This window comes from Hyaena hyaena, unplaced genomic scaffold (assembly GCF_003009895.1).
Source record: "Hyaena hyaena isolate Hyena2069 unplaced genomic scaffold, ASM300989v1 scaffold_523, whole genome shotgun sequence".
Taxonomy (NCBI): domain Eukaryota; kingdom Metazoa; phylum Chordata; class Mammalia; order Carnivora; family Hyaenidae; genus Hyaena; species Hyaena hyaena.
Genome location: NW_024081150.1, coordinates 727,170 through 744,333, shown reverse-complemented (window position 1 = coordinate 744,333; position 17,164 = coordinate 727,170). Strand labels below are relative to the sequence as shown.

Genomic DNA, 17,164 nt, shown 5'->3' with positions numbered 1-17,164 from the left:
CACGACGACTCTATGAGGTAGTATTATTCCTATTTCACGGAGGAGGAACAGGCTCAAGGAGATTAACCTGACAAGTCACACAAATGGCAAAAATCAAGGTTCAGACACAGGTTCTCTTCATTTCAAAGTGCTCACTCTTAAAAATTCTGAAAGTAATTCTTAAAAATTACATGGAGAAGTGAGGAATTTCGAGTAGGGAAACGATACAGTCACATTTGAGGACCATTCTGATGACAATATGGAGGAGGAGGAGGGGGAATGGAGAGAGAGGGTAATGGGAAGGAAGGAAGGGGGGAGGGAGGAAAGAAGCCACTCAAAGTCCAGAGGAGAGGAAAGAGTTGCATGAAGGCGGTGGATGCGGGAATGGAGAAGAGGTGTGGGTGTGACAAGGGCATCTGATCATTCTAACAGGACTGACAGGACATTGGCAGCAAGGGAACGGGGATCACTCATGGGCACCTGCCTTGAGCAACTGAATGGGATGATTTACTGCTACCTTCATCACGGGATGCAGGACGGTGGCAGATCAGGGAGGAAGAACATGAATGTAATTCTGGACATGTCATCCTGCGGGTATCTTGGGAAGACCTGGACTTAATGGGATGCTTGCCAGTTGGACATCATGTAATGGCTTTCATACCTTGTTCTCTACCTGAGCAAAGTATATGAGAACAAAAATCAAAGTTGTATATGTGTGTACACTGTGTTTTTGCCTTTACCAAGGCTGTTTATAAAAGCACAAGTATCGTGGTTGGATAGCTTTGTAAAAAGAAGGTATGATCACCAAGGTGAAGTTACCCCAAGCTTGACTACAGAAGAGAAAGTATGGACTTGGGGGGAATCTAAGAAAAGCCTTTGGACATCCATTCTAAGTAGCCACACCAGTTCTTTAAAAAAACTCATTACTGACTTCCCACGGCCACCCTGTTTGGGGCAGTTGGACGGGCCCAGAGCAGGCATCCTCGGCCAGTAGTTTGCCCAGAGTCTGCAAGTACCCAGGCTCATTTGCCAGTGAGACTGCTCTGAGGAACCTGGTGGTGTAAGGCCCGAGATCAAAGTGACTGTAAATCAGGAATTCCAAGAAGGTGTTATTTATGTAGTTTGGCATCAGATCCAGAGCGACAGCAGCCCAAACCTGGCCAGTTGTATTGCTTTGACTATTGCTCGTCCCTTCCTCAGGAACTGGAAGGGTGCCGGAGGTAGTGGCAATAAAGGACCAGGTGACAGACACTTACATGGAACTGGTCACACCATGGACCACATCATTCCTCGGCCTAATTTTAAAAGAAGTGAGTGAAGACGTACAGAAACCCTTCCCATAGGAAGCTATTATTTCCCAAGATGTGTTCAAATTTGCTTATAACCACTCCCTCCTTTTCCTTGGCATCAGATTAACTTAAGGATGTTTTTGCTTTTAAAACTCATTTAACGATGCTGTGCCAGTTGTAGTAAATAGGTATCGAGGAATTTAAGTGGTGATGAAGTTACACTTGACTTGAGAGTTTCAACAACAATAACAAAATAATACTGTGGAGGCCGGGGACTGATTAGGAAAGTATCACAATCTGGCTCATTAAGCAACTCTGCCTGGAGAGTTGCCTGTCTCTGGAGCAAAGGGTCTAACCTGCACCTGTTAACTCAGTCAGGCAGCGGACACGAGAAAACGCTAAGTGTTTAGAAAAAACAACAGACATGGACTTCCAGTACCATCCAAAGGGTACCTGTATACCTAACTCATGCCCAAGGGAAGGAAATGCTTTACTTTTATAGAACTAACAAAAGGACTAGTCACAGGCAGGAAGAAAAACAACAACAACAAACCCTGACACATGCTAGATGGCAATTCAGAATTCAGGGGAAGCGGCACAGTTCTCACGCTATCCGGAGGCATACTGCAAATGTAGGAACTATTCTCCACCACCTCCATTTAAAACCTGAGGCCCAGGGATCACAGCTGACAGTAAATCAGGAATCCCAAGGGGGAGGGGGGAGGGGAGGGAGAGGGAAGCTATTTATTATGTGGGCTCTTTAACAGAAAGAATTCCAATCAGTCTGTGAATATAATCATTTATTTGTCTTTACAGTGATGATGGAAGAATGTACAGGTGTCCTCTTTCAATAAAGTATAAAAATCTGTTTATATACAGTGAAGTCACAATAATCTTCAATTGGGAGATTTATTTGGTACTACTGATCGGTTCATATTAAAATGGGGGCAAACAAATATTTCATGTAAGTGCTACATTTCCAGTAGATTGCACCTGGCATCAAAAGCTCAGCTTCAACGTCCTCCTTGATATTACAAAAGTCTAATTTTAAGTCCTAGGACTCAAAATAAACATCATTTTTTGAATAATAGATATATACATCAAAAATACATCTAAAAAGGCATTGGTTAGTGCTATTAAAAAGCTGTATGTGCTCGGGTATGTTTTTTTTCTTACAGGCGACACCCAGTGGAAACGCTTTTGTTCAATTCTAGAAATTTGCTCTTGGGGAAAGCTGGTCGAAAGTTACCTGTAAGAAAAAACAAGCAAATTTAAGTAATTCAATGATGTCTCAGGCGAGGTCAACAGAACTTGAAAAAGTGGCTGGAGGCTAAACTTCACTTAGAACCACACTTTTAAGTCTTAACATTTCATTACAGCACCTTGTACATAAAAAATGTTCAACATACTCTCATTATTTCAAGTGCTTTATTTTTTTTAATATTTTTTAATTTATTTCTAAGAGAGAGAGGCAGCATGAGCAGGGGAGGATCACAGAGAGAGACACACACAGAACCTGAAGCAGCTCCAGGCTCTGAGCTAGCTGTCAGCACAGAGCCCAACACAGGACTCGGACCCACGAACCGAGAGATCATGACCTGAGCTGAAGTCGGACGCTTAAGTGACTGAGCCACCCAGGCGCCCCTCAAGTGCTTTCATAATAACTTTATACTCGGTTCATTTTCAAAAGAGTCACACGTATAGCTTTGTATGCTAACACAAATACTATCTATAATTAATTGAATCTGTATAAAAAGAGAAATCAAAGGGCATACATATGAAAAAAAGGAATGTCATAGATACAAGCCAAATCCAAACATTTCTGAGAAAATTTAGAAAAATTTCAACTGATTTAATTCAGAGCATTTACAGATGACAGTCGATATGCACTGAAGTTTTATTATTTTACCTGGGCGAAACAGTACTGTGCAACAGCAGAGGGAACTATATGTGATCCTGTATCTCAGTTGTAGCTACATATTTAAAAAAAATTTTTCTTAATGTTTTATTTATTTCTGAGAGAGACAGAGAGGCAACGTGAGCAGGGGAGGGTCAGATTGAGAGGAAGATACAGAATGTGAAGCAGGCTCCAGGCTCTGAGCTGTCAGCACAGAGCCCGAGCGGGGCTCAAACGCACGAACCGTGAGATCATAACCTGAGCCGAAGTCAGATGCTTAACTGACTGAGCCACCCAGGCACCCCACTTGAAGCTACATATTTTAAAACTTTTGTTTTTATAGTTTTCATCTTGTGTTCACTCCGAAGATTTTGATAATCCAGGTACTCCTCTATTACTGTAAAATTTTAACAGTCTCAACCTGTTATGGATATATATCAAATAGGGGAGCCTGGGTGGCTCAATCAGTTAAGCATCTGACTTTGGCTCAGATCATGATCTCACAGGTAATGGGTTTGAGCCCCGCGTCCAGCTATGTGCTGACAGCTCAGAGCCTGGAACCTGTTTTGGATTCTGTGTCTCTCTCCCCCCATCACCCGCTCACACACTCTCTCTCCTGTCTCTCAAAACTGAATAAGCATTAAAAAATTTTTTTAAATAAAAATAAAATAACTAAAGGCCCACCTTGCTAATAAGGAACATCAGAAAGCACTGTGGCATGATGAGGTGACAGACTGACATGGAACTTTGCGTGACAGACTCCATCTCTTACCAGTCATGTGAAGTCACCCATGACCTACGCCTCTGATCTAGCTAAGCCCTACCTTTTCTACAGATTATTATGAATACCTGATTAGGTCATGTAGCAGTGCTCTGGTTTATCAAACACTTCCGGTGCACAGTGGGCTACATGAGTGAGGTACATTTAATTCTGATAACTAAGTACTTCGAATTCTTCCACAACCTTCAAGTCTACTGGCTTGGTTTAATAATACCATTCCCCAGTTTAGGATGTGATATCCATATTTTGAATCTCTCTCTACCCAATGTGCCAAAATAATGGCTACTTTAAGTATATATTAAAACTCTAATCACTCAATATTAATTAGTTTGCTCTCACCATTAACCACATTTGTGACAGACAATGGGAAATGCTGGCATTCATTCATTCATTCATTTATAACATTTATTCATTGGGTGGGGGGGTGGGCAGAGAGAGAGGGAGACCCAGAATCTGAAGCAGGCTCCAGGCTCTGAGCTGTCAGCACAGTGCCTGACGCAGAGCTTGAACCCATGAACCACAAGATCATGACCTGAGCTGAAGTTAGACACTTAACCAACTGAGCTACCGAGGACTCCCATGCTGGCTTTTATATGAGCAAAGTGCCTAGTCCCTAAAGCCCATGCTTGCTTACATAAATGAGGGCACTGCCTTGATATCCATCTGCAAAGCAATCTGCGAAGTAAGCAAGGGTCTAGTGAAACCTCAGTTATTAGACCCCTGATTAAACTGTCTTTAGGAGAAAAGTCTGAAAAACACCAAATGTTAAAAGTCGCTGAAGAGGAGGGCTCTCCTGGAGTCCGTTTTGATGCGGCCCAGGCACAACCATCCCAATGCCTGCGTCGCACTCCAGAGACGGTGTGGCTGAAGCCTTCAGACCAGAAACATGCTCCGACTCTGAAAGACTGACACAGACCAAGCACACTCATCAAAGCCCATAAAACACATCCTGGCCAGAGTGGAAAACAAGATTCAATACCAACACAGCGTCTTCCTGTCCTCAATAAGGGAGGAAAAAAAAAAAAAGACTTAAAATAGCACTGAACTGGATTCCAGTGGTTCTGCGTGTTCAGGAAGCTGTGACCAAATGGTGATGCTATCACTGAACACATAACGTGAGGCGCTGTAATTATTACCTGATTTCTGTATCACTGTGGCATGAGCCGCTCCCTGGGTTACAACAAAGGCATTGATGGGAAGGGGTGGCTGTGTGAACCATTAACTCAGTGTCCCTGCACACAATACCCTGCCTGTGCCTGCAACTAACAGGCCCCTGCCCCCCCCCCCCCCCCCCCCCCCGCCCCACGGCTCAAGTGAAAAGCACCGAGTCATCCCCATCACTTCCAATCAGTGACCTGGTCAAGCTGATTCTATCTCCAAACACATCTCAAACCGACCTCTGCTTTTCCTCTCTTTCTCTGTGCCCACTGCCAACACTCCTGTGAGGCCGGCGTCTCGCTGCCGGGCTCCAACAGCCTCCTCACTGGCCACCCTGCTTCCCGGCTTCCCCTGCTCTAGTCCTCTCTTTCACAGGGCGGCCGAAAGGATCCTGTAAATAAGCACAGCTGGCCATGTTCCTCAGCCTCAGTGGATTCCCACTAGCTTTCATGTTAAAGCTGGAAACCCACAACAATGAGCCACCAGCGGGCTTAGCCTCCCGTCCACACATTCTCCCAGGGCCCCAGACCTACAGCACGACAGCCGCGGAGGGCTCTTCTTTGTTCCCTAAAGGCACCAACTTCTCCTTGCTGTTTCTTCCGATGGGAACACTTTTAACCTGAACTCCGGCCTACTGCTGCTTGCCCTTGAGGCCCAACGTAAATGTCACCTTCTCACAGAGGCTTTGCTGACCCTTCACACCACATCAGCTCCCCCAGTACCTTTGCTTCTCCTCTGTAGCTCTTATCACAGTTGGTAATTATGGACTGCGGTGAGCATTTGGTTAATACAGCTGTATGGTAAGTGCCGTGAGCAGAGGGACTGCACGACCGTGGCCACAACTGTGCCTCCGGGACCAGCGCGGAAGGCGAGAATGACTAAGCGGGGCCAGGTGTGGGCCCCAAGACCGAAGGGGACGGGAAGAACAAGTTCAAAAACAACTAGGAGTCAGAACTCTAACTCACTCTGGTGGTTCTGTCTGTCTCTCTCCCCACGATGCCTCAGTTTTGGCTTCCAAGGACACGAGTAAGTAACTGGCTTATGGGGGACTGAGAGTAAGACACGGCCTGCCAAAGCCAAGCAGGACGGCCGCAGGGAAGCAAAATGCCACATTAACCTCTGGAGCCTGAACGGCAGCCACTGAAAGAGAGTACATACCCACCAGGACAGAGCCTATGACACCCATGTGAGCTCACGACAGGGTCAAAGTTTGTATGTTGTAAGGTAAATTATTTATTATCCTTTAAAATGCCCTTCTCGTGCTCTCTTGATCAAGCCTGTGCTAAAGAAAACCTACTTTACGGCCATAATTTTCAAGAGGGGACAACGTCTGTTGTGGTGGGGATGACAGTCACCTTCACCACCTGCGACCACTCTCCTCTACTGGGCAGACTCCGCTTCCTGTCCCCTCGTTTCCTCTAAGAAAACCGGGTAGGTACCCCACGCAGCATCACAGAAGGAGGTCAGATTCCTTACAAGTGGCTTCAGGGCTGTGAACGCCTTCCCATCATTAGGACAAAAGGGTGATTCTTAAACACAGATGAGGCCTAACAGCGCCTGCGCACCTCTGCCGGGGAGCAGCTGTTTTCTCTACTTTGCTGAGGTGGCCACAAGAGGCAAAAGCAAGAAAATCAACCACCTTCAGGTACAAGTCTCTCCCTCTCTGCTCTCAGTTTACCTGATCATATTCTTAGGCTTCATCTCCACTGTCCATTTCAATATCCATTTCTTCCGTATCAGCAGCTCGTGACAAGATGTCCGCCATCAGTGCTTCTTCCAATTTTTTGCGTACTTGTTGTACTCGCTCTTCCTGTTTCCTTTTAAAAAACAGTAAAAATGCACTGATGATCTGGCAAGTACTGGAAACGTACTGCAGCTGCCACTACAGTTTATCTTTAGTTCAAAATCACAAAAATTCCGGGGAGCACATTTCCTTCTCTTTAACTTTATAAAACTCTCTCCGACACCCACTAAACCAAACTGCACATGAGGCGAGCCTTGCCAAAAAGAAGAGGATTCAGATAGGCAGGTAGCCCACACCTCACAGAGAATTCTGGCAGGAGTAGATTTATTGTGGTGACTTTTTCTTCAACTTCAAAAGTTCATGTGAAGATTTGGGGCTGTTGCTATAAGGGAGATTAGAAATAACTTGAAAGCTGGGATAAAAGAGAAGTTATATGGAAAATAAAGAAGGGGAAGAGATTTGTTCAACACAGCACAGAGAAAGACTGAGGGAACGGGGGCACGATGGAGTGTGGCATTCTATGTCTCTGTCCGGGAAAGCGGTCGGCACTCTCGTCCACGTTCCCAGTCCCGCAGGCAGCAGGCCAGCACGAAGAAGTCGAGACCACGTGATCCCACGCACCAAGGAGAGAAACTGAACAGCATCCCACTGAGATGAGCTGAGGAGTTAAGAACATGCCCCAAGTTTCTCTGTGCCTTGGGGATTGCAGTGGACCCTCAAAAGTGAAAGTTAGCAACGCCAAGTCATAAAAAGAGGTTCTGAACCATTTGGTGGGAAACAAAGCACAGGAAGAAAGTCTACTGGTATGTACTTTATATCTAAAAGTCAGAGCAGCTCCCTGACAGTGCAAGAGAGGGACTCCTAAAACAGCTCTAATGAGCACTGGAGGTAAATAGAAATTCACATCCAGAACCAAGCAGACAAGCCACGGTTGAAGACACATGAGAGAAGCGGGAACCCTGGGAAGGAAGAGGTTAAGGAAAACCAAGACAGGGGAAGAAGTAAAGCCACAAGCAGAGCGTTAGCCTTGACTCCAGAGCAGGACAAATCGCATCTTGAGGCCAGAAGAATGGTGGTTAGGACGGATGTAGACAGCCCAGTGACAAGAGACACAACAAGCAATACTGAGGGCTCTAGAGGGAGAAAGAGTGATTTTTCTCTATGGATACTGAGGAAAACAAAGTGCACCACTGCCTCAAACCCGGGGTAGTGGCAGGGCGGGAGGGCGATGTTCTGGAAGACCACGTGAAGATACGGTGAGTATGCACTTCTTGTGTACTCGACCAGTTGTAAAGCTACATGTGCTGTGCTGTATTCCAGCCTGCATGTTTCCTTATCCCATGAGACTAGATCCAAAGTGAGAAGCTAACACAAAAACTATACACAAAAACTTTGGATGTCCTCTTTACTAAAGTCCAAAAACAGCACAAAGAGTTAAAAAGTATAGGCTTCCACTTTATACATGAATTTTCACATAGAGGGAGGCTGTCACTGAGTCAGTCTGAGCTCCACAGTCTCTGTCATGTTAAAAGAAACTGGAGTTGAAGAGATTTTCATATAGTTGGAGCAGGGTCAAGAAGAACACATTGTTTATTTCTTACAGAGTCAGTCTCGCCTCGGGCTCCGTGACTCAAGGTTTATGACAAATGGAATATCTGTCTCATTGGCAATCTCTCACTCCTAGTAACAGAGTATGAGAATCTGCACAAGGGCCCTAGAGTAATCTCATTAGGAAGAAAAGAGAGCAAATCTAACGTTTGCACTGATTCTCTTTTGTCTTGAGCATTCCTTCCCATGCTTATGCAAGGTGAAATAAAGCATCTGGCCATTGTGGTAGGCAGAATCCCAACAAGTCCCTCCCCTGGGATTGCCCCCTTGTGCAATTCTCTCCCCTTCAAAGCCGGCAGAATTTGTGAATGGGCTGGGATGTCCCTCCATGATTAGGCAACTAATCAACAGGACCTTGAGTTAATCAAGAGAGATTATTCCTGAGGGCCTGACCTCATAAAAACAACTCTTACAAGGGGCTATGCCCTTCCTGAAAGAAGCTGGCTGAAAATGTGGAGGGACCCTCAGGGCAAGGAACTGCCATCAGCCTCTAACGGCTGGGAATCCGCATCCAACAAGACACCAGAGGCCCCAGTCCTACAATGCAAGGAAATGGATTCTGCAATAATCATAGGAGCTTGAAAGAGGATCTTAGAAGGGAATGCAGTCCAACCAACACTTTGGTTTCAGCCTTTAAAGATTCTGCACAGAGAATCCACTGCGTCCAGCCCACGCTTCTGGCCTACAGAACTGGGAGCTGTATATGTATGGGTAGGTGTTTTAGGTTGCTGAGTTTGTGAGGACCTGTTACTCCTATTAAAAAACATCCAAGGATTAAAATGTTCATGAATATGCTGGAAAAAATATATATAATGTTTAGATCTTTAGCTGAAGTTTAATATAAACAGAATATTGGCAGGGAGCCTGGGTAGCTCAGTCAGTTGAGTGTCTGACTTTGGCTCAGGTTATGATCTCACGGTTTGTCAGTTCGAGCCCTGCGTTGGGCTCACTTCTGTCAGTGCGAAGCCTGCTTCAGATCCTCTGTCCCCCTCTCTCTCTGCCCCCTCATCCTCTCTCTCAACTAACTAAATAATTAATTAATTAAACAGAATATTGGCTGCACAATTAGAAAAAGGGTGGGGTGCCTGGGTGGCCTAGTTGGTTAAGCGTCCAACTTTCGCTTAGGTCATGATCTCGTGGTTTGTGGGTTCGAGCCCTGCGTCGGGCGGGCTCTGTGCTGACTGCCAGCTCAGAGCCTGGAGCCTGTTTCAGTCTGTGACTCCCTCTCTCTCTGACCCTCCCCTGTTCACGCTGTCTCTCTCTCTCTCTCTCTCTCTCCTAGAAATAATAAAACATTAAAAAAAAAAAAGAAAGAAAAAGGGTAACAATTCCATTTGCAGTAATTTATTTTGAACCTGTACTAATTCAACAAGAAATGTCTGCATAATAATTTCTGTTATGACAATTAAATCAAATGGGTAATTTGTTAAACAAGTTTACCCCACAAGGAAATCATGGAGATTTGCTTTGAGATAGTCTCCTCTACGATCCAAACACCTGCTGCTGAAGCCACTGGCATTCCCGTTCCCGGGACACCCCCCAGAGGCCCTCGGGACGCCCACAGCGCACTGGCAGAAGCCCTCCTGTCCCAGGTGCTCATTAGACAGGTAAGAGCTTGTCTCCAGAGTAATTTGCTTCCTCACGGGTAAGAATAATCCAAGGGGTAAGTTGATTCTTCCTCTTGATTTTACATTTTGTCTTTCTTTTTAAAAAAATAAGCTGATTGGGATGCCTGGGTGGCTCTGTCGGTTAAGCGTCTGACTTTGGCTCAGGTCATGATCTCATGGTTCGTGGGTTCAAGCCCCGCGTCGGGCTCTGTGCTGACAGCTCAGAGCCTGGAGCCTGCTTCAGATTCTGTCTCCCTCTCTCTGACCCTCCCCTGCTCACGTTGTCTCTCTCTTTCTCTCTCTCGCTCAGAAATAAGTAAAACATTAAAAAAATTTTTTTTTAAAGCTGATCAATTAAATTCAATGCAATCAATGCACATGAATGCAACTTTGAGTCATTTTACATCTTTGCAAAAGGAACTACTTTAAAACCTAGCAAGAGCTTTCCAATTACAAACCTAGATTGAGTCATGCATTAAAAACATTTTCATGCCAACTTTTCATGGGCTTAGGAAAAAATACAAATATAAAACATATTTTAAAATTTTATGATTCAAAACTGCCACCTGCTGGTTTTGTCTAGAAATAATACTCCAATAAAACTTTCTGATTTAACATTCAGAGGATAGAAATAGTGAAGGATACGCATTGTCCTATTTTTAAAGAAAATACAATACACTACAATCTCATTATAAGGCAATGATACTCCAGTTCATAAATCCCATATAAGAATTTCTTTCTGGTTTGAATATCTGGAATAGTTTGCTTCTTTTGAGCAATGGTTTGCTCATACTTTCTGGGTATTATCAATCTGAATTGTACACTTTTTCACTATTTGCTGCTAAAACCCTAATTTGCAGTGCAGTCTTAAAGTAAAAGATGTTAGGAAATGAAGTCTTTATATCCTCTCCTTACTCCTGGCTCTGTTTTACCACTTTATGCTTTACCCTTTGTTTGGTATTTGCTTCTCATCTTGCTTGTGTGTGTGTGTGTGTGTGTGTGTGTGGCCACCTTAAATCTTTACTTGAAACAAGATGAAGTACAAATAAATAAATCTCTAAACTGAGCTTAAGAGAGTAAACATAATCAAGATAAGCAAAGTGACCTTTGAAAGCGCAACTCAGCTTAAAGCAACATGGTTACAATCTACTTTAAAGAAGAGCTTGGTCTCCAGGCAAACCAATGCAGAAAGCAATCACAAAAGGCATCACTGAATGAAAGGGGTTCTTTCGAGCAGAAAGGCAGAACACCAAAGTGCAAAAGACACTGCAGTACCAATGCGCAGAGTACAGGTGATGTGTCCTTCGGACATGACTATGATGATACTTCCACCTATTTTCCAGCATGTATTTGTTTTAAATGTCCTATATCACCTTCCAATAATTTCACAAAAGAGCTGTTTAAAAAAAAAAAAAGTGTAATTTTCTGATGGATTCATCACTTACCAGATGTGCCACAGAAACGAAAAAGCAGTATAAAGTTTATCAAATATAAAAAAACGAGTTTTAGAAGTCACATTAAACCGCCTTACCTAATGTCTTCATCTGTGACAATGAAAGCCTTGCAGAGGGGTTGAGATGTGTTCAGCCAAACAGCGGGGTTCTTTTCCACAGCAGGGGAGACTTGCCCTGTGATTGGTGCAGAGCTTGTGTGCAAAGCACTGGCAACAGCAGATAAGAGGGTCTCGTCATTACTACCTGGACCAACTCCTGCGATTAGAAATACACACTAGTTAAAGGAAATTTCTAGATCTGCTAATCAGCAAATCTTATATAACCTAAACCAATTGATATTTTTATGTTTGTTTGGGATCATATATTTAAAAGGATAGTATCGTATCTACTGAACAGTTATCATATACGAAAAAATTAACACTAAAAGAAAATAGTAACAGGGGCACCTGGGTGGCTCAGTGGGTTGAGCATCCAACTTTGGCTCAGGTCATGATCTCATGGTCCGTGAGTCTGAGCCCCACATCGGGCTCTGTGCTGACAGCTCAGAGCCTGGAGCCTGCTTCAGATTCTGTGTCTCCCTCTCTCTCTGCACCTCCCCCATTCCCACTCTGTCTCTCTCTCTCAAAAATAAAATAAAGATTAAAAAAAAAAATAGTATCAAAATGGCTGGGCATTTTAATAAAACTTTAACATAACTTCAAAATGCATTTTCCAAGGTACTAAACTGTTTAAAGTTGGCTACATTTCCTTGAGCAGGGTCAATTATTTTCATGATCCAAATACCTTCTAAAGTCACATGCTATTTGAGTTTCCCTATAAATGCATCCCTCTAGTCCTAGAATAGTTTCTCCTGTAGGTTCCAACATTCATTTCTGGCAATACGTCAACACTTTTCTTTTGATTGGGACTGCGAAGGAAAAGCCAAAGCAAGCATGCTGTACCTGCAGCTTTCACATCTTTTTCAAATACCTAACAAAATATCCAAGTTAATAAATTAATAATTGCACATCTTACTACCTGTAGGAGACTGGCACTAGGACCGCATTTAAGTGCACTGCTTAAAGTCCTAAACTTCTTAAACCAGTGAAAGCAATAACTTCCAAGAAAACAGAGGGACGTATAAGGTTCTAACCATTGATTTGATTATGAGAATTTTTGAATACCAACATTTAGAAGCTAAACTTCTAATACTTGAAAAGTAACGATTCTCTAGAATTGGAATTAACACGTGATATGACAGGCACACTATTTAACTGATTTCTACACCCCCAAGACCCCACTTGCTGCTCTTACTGGAACAAAGTGCATCTGCTCCCACTACTACATGCAGCAGCAGTCTGTGCAGGAAGAGGCAAAGAGTTGTTAGAGGCAAAGCTGTTCCTCTGACAAAAGGAAGAGTGAAAGAGCACGCATTGCGGCCAGATGCTGCTTTGAGCAGGAAGCTAGAGAAATTCTGTCACTCGGCTGCATCTGGTTCTTAAGGCAGCACATGGTTGATTTCTACAATGAACCTGACCTTAAGCCACAACTTTTACACAGAAAAAAAAAAATCTGAAATGTCCCTGCAACACACAAGCTCTTCAAGTACATTCTCCCTGGGTTTACAACAACACAAGAGGTACATCTTCCAGAAAGGCACACAATCCCCCAAAGTAAAGACCCTGTCTCAATCATTTCTGACTCCTACAGCATCTAACACAGAGCCTGGCACATAGTAGGTACTGCTCAACTGAATTTGGATAATACCTTGAAGACCTTTAGGTAGTTCCATGGTTTTTATAATTTGTTCTGTTACATCTGATGCACTAAGTCCTTGTAGCCTCTTCTCCCAGAAAAGCTGTAAGGCAAAATATCACTGTTAATAGACATTCTTGGAACAAGAAAGTAGCGCATCGATGCTGCTGAATGATGAAATTGAAATCATTTCAAGACTTTCCTAATTTCCCCACTTTTGTCCTTATGTATACTAAATGATACTCCAAATATGAATTATTGCAACATGTCATAATTCTTTCAAATGATATTAGTCAAAAAATGTTTTCTTATTCATGCAATCTATTCACTTGTTACATACAGTACGATAGATTTTTATATGCTGTATATTATGTATAGTACTTCATAAGGTATCTTCCAAAGACTATAACGTGAATTATTACAGATTCATTTGGTATGAAAATTTAATGTTATAATTTATCAGGGAAAGAAAACAAATTATATTATAAATACCCCTTTCTCCAATATCATTAGGTAAAGAGCTCCTCCACCTGCGTGATTCTTCCCCAAAACTGAAGTTTAGTACTTAAGGCTTGACGAAAAGAGCCAGTTTTTACGAAAACTTTTCTAAAATGTTTTGCATACTTCCTTGCTTTTTGAACAGGGGGTCACGTACATGGGTGACTTTCTCCCTGTTGCACACAGCCCAGATCACTTAGTCACTTAGTGGCCCCATGTCATCATTCTGGACATGAGTCCGCCAGCACACTGAAGGGTCTCATACTCTCTGGGGCCACTGAGGTATGCAATTGCTTATTCAAACACTAAACGGTCCAAGACAGTTCTGTTTGATCTTTATATCCTTTCTATACTCTATTTCCTCTCTTAGTTAGCTATTACTTCTCAATAATGTCATTCATCTGTTCAACATGTATTTACTGAGCTCCAACTACATGCTGCCCCGTGAATGTGTCAGTAGATGAGATATACTGTGTCTCTGTGCTCAATACTTATCTCTTTTCTAGTCTGTTTCTTATTCACTGTAGCCAAATAAACAAACAAAACAAAACAAAACAAAATAAGAAACAGATAAAGGAATTCCTTAGGACTCTGAATATTTGTCTTTAATCCCAGATACCTGAGTCTTGTCAAAAGTAGATACTAAAAAAAACACTGGTACTGAAAAAAATATTGAACGCCTGAATATGGGAATAAAGGACTCAGAATGATCCTGAGGGGCACATAAACCCTGAAACTCCAGTTCTAGAGGTCTAAACCTTTCAAATGCCTTTTCTGTAAAATCTGACAGTAATGAGGACCACATAAGATTAATGTGGGGATTAAATAAGGCAATGTATGTAAAGCACCTGGCATGGGGAGTTAGGCACAAGGTTTATCATATTTACTTTTAGCAAATTTTGACCACTCTGAGGGCATATATTCTGACTTTTAGATATATGAGAAGAATCAGGTAACTGCCCTCCAGACAAATGCAAGATACAATAAAATCTCTTTACGGCAGAAGAGTTACATGCTGAATCTTTAATAAACTCATTGCTAGCACCAAGAGTAACCTGCAATAGAATGCTTCACTCTCCTCTGAAGACCTTTGGTATATGGTAACAACTCCTTACACCGCCCTATAAGTTACATCATCAGCAGAATATGTGGTCATGGTATATGAGGACATGAATGCATTAATTATCATGGGTGAAAAACAGGTGAAGGTAATAATTGATAAATGTGATAAATGTCCCAAGAAACCCCACCTGCTATTTTCTTTTTGTGGGGTATAATATCATCTGTGCATTGATTATCACAACTGTGGGGGAAAAAAACAAGGAAAACAAACCAGTTAACTCCTAATGAACAAGGAAAAGTAGTCAGAGGAATCAGTGAGTATGAGATTAGGAAGTGCCTTTAAAATAAAATTATAACTTAATTTGCAAAATAAATCAACACTACCAAAAAACAAAGTATAGAGATTACGTACATATGTGATTACTAATATTTTATACACTGATATTTTACATAAAATTCCAATGCTAGACATCAATTTTTTACATTCTATAATTTTTAATTCCTAATTTTTAAATTCCTATTAACTGAAAGGAAAACGATACAAAATTTAGAAAGGAAAATTTTGCAAAATAAACCCTGGACTGAGAAACAAATGTATGGCTCCAGATTACAAGTCCTGGTATCACCACATGCCATCTAACAGCCCTCAGCTACGCCTGAAGGTGAATATGATGTGCACCGATGACCTCTGTATAAACGAAATGCTTACATCATGAGAATGGAGACACATGGATTTATGTAGGTAGATGTGTGTAGGTGAGTGTGTGTTTCTGCTACCACTCGTGCGCCCCAGCGGAGGTGGGGGGTGGGGGAGAAGGAAAAAAGGCTGGTTTGATAGAAGAAAACATACAGTGAGTGCAGGTCACCACTGCCCCGCTCTCCACCCTTTCCACCACTCATGCAACACTATCAGCTCACCTAATTTTTGTGAGAACTCCAACAGTTTTCATAAGTATCTGTTTACAAATCCATATGTTCCTAACTCATGTTCCCTACGTTGATCTTCTCAGGCTCCCACCTGTTTTCTTTACATTCTGAAATATTTTTAAAATTGATGTATGCATTATGCTAAGTGAAAGAAGCTAGTCATTTACAGGCTATATGATTCAATTTACAGGACATTCTGAGAAAGAAAACCTACTGGGGTGGCTGCCAGGGATTAGGGGTGGGGGGTGGGTTCTGAAAGGGTCAGCACAAGGGAATTCTCTGGGTACTGGAATTGTACTGTGGTTATCCAGCTGCTAGAATTATCATTTTCTTTACTTTCCAAGCCAGTTCCTCAAGAAATGACGGATATGCACTCACTCTGTCCCATACTCCATGAATTTTCACCAAATTTACTCTTGGAGGCAGTCAGCTCCTGTCACCAAACTCAATAACCTTTTCTCTTTCTCTCTGGACATTTTATAACCCCCACATCCTGTGGAGAGGTACAGCGAACGGAGAAGTCTTCCTCTGCCTAACTTTACAATTTTCTGATCTGCTCATTTACGAATTCTATGTTTTCATTAGGTGACAAATTGTGGCCATCTGGACTTACTACATTAACTGTGTAAGGAGTTTCCCTCTGTGACAGCTATCTCATCTCTTCCACCGCAACTTCGTAAAGCACTACTGCTTTCATAAATCCTAACTTACCCACTGAAAATCTGATTTCACCTGCCAAATCCAATGATAGTCTCAATGTAACCTTGTTGCCTGGATGTGAGGCCAAATAATCAATATAATACTTTTAAGGAGCAGTGATTTAATATTTGGAGAAACTCCCAAAATGTGCTATCTCCCTCAGCTATTATATTCCAAGTCCCCACTAATTAGACCCTCCAGGTGCCTCTAATACCTTGTTTTCCTTATCACCCTCCAGTATATAAGAAAACTGGAGAGGTGCCTGGGTGGCTCAGTCAGTTAAGCGTCCGACTTCGGCTCAGGTCATGATCTCACGCTTCATGGGTTCAAGCCCCGCATCGGGCTCTGTGCTGACAGCTTGTTCAGGGCCTGAGGCTGTTTCAGATTCTGTATTTTCCTCTCTCTCTGACCCTCCCCTGCTCATGCTGTCTCTCTCTCTCAAAATAAATAAAAAATAAATAAAACATTAAAAAAAGAATTAAAAAAAAAAAGAAAGAAAACTGGAGAGAGAGCCCATGTGTACACGACATTGCCAACAGTCTGGGCAATGGCCGATCCAGTAGACTGGATGATTGAGAAGCAGAGGCTGGGGATTAAAAGTCATCTAAAACCACAAAAGTTTTGAAAATACCAGTGACAGGGGTCAGTACAGCTTTGGAGGAATCCCTTCCTCGGAAAATGGAGTTCATGTCCATGAAAATGCATGTACTTCTATCTTGGAGTCCCA

General features: G+C 42.6%; 1 protein-coding gene across 2 annotated transcripts in view; it reads right to left on the bottom strand.

The window, feature by feature from the left end:
* Positions 1–2,051: 2,051 nt before the first annotated feature.
* The window catches only part of MBD2 (methyl-CpG binding domain protein 2), a 65,607-nt gene continuing 50,494 nt past the window's right edge, over positions 2,052–17,164 (bottom strand). The window contains exons 4-7 of one of the 2 annotated variants that reach the window (XM_039255245.1): positions 13,264–13,354; positions 11,595–11,772; positions 6,783–6,921; positions 2,054–2,517 (exon numbers count right to left, since the gene is read on the bottom strand). In XM_039255245.1, coding sequence (XP_039111176.1) covers positions 6,795–6,921; positions 11,595–11,772; positions 13,264–13,354 — 396 coding nt within the window. In that variant the 3' untranslated portion in view covers positions 2,054–2,517; positions 6,783–6,794. Of the gene's footprint in view, positions 2,518–6,782; positions 6,922–11,594; positions 11,773–13,263; positions 13,355–17,164 lie in introns of both variants that reach the window. The other variant, XM_039255246.1, reaches the window with a different exon arrangement.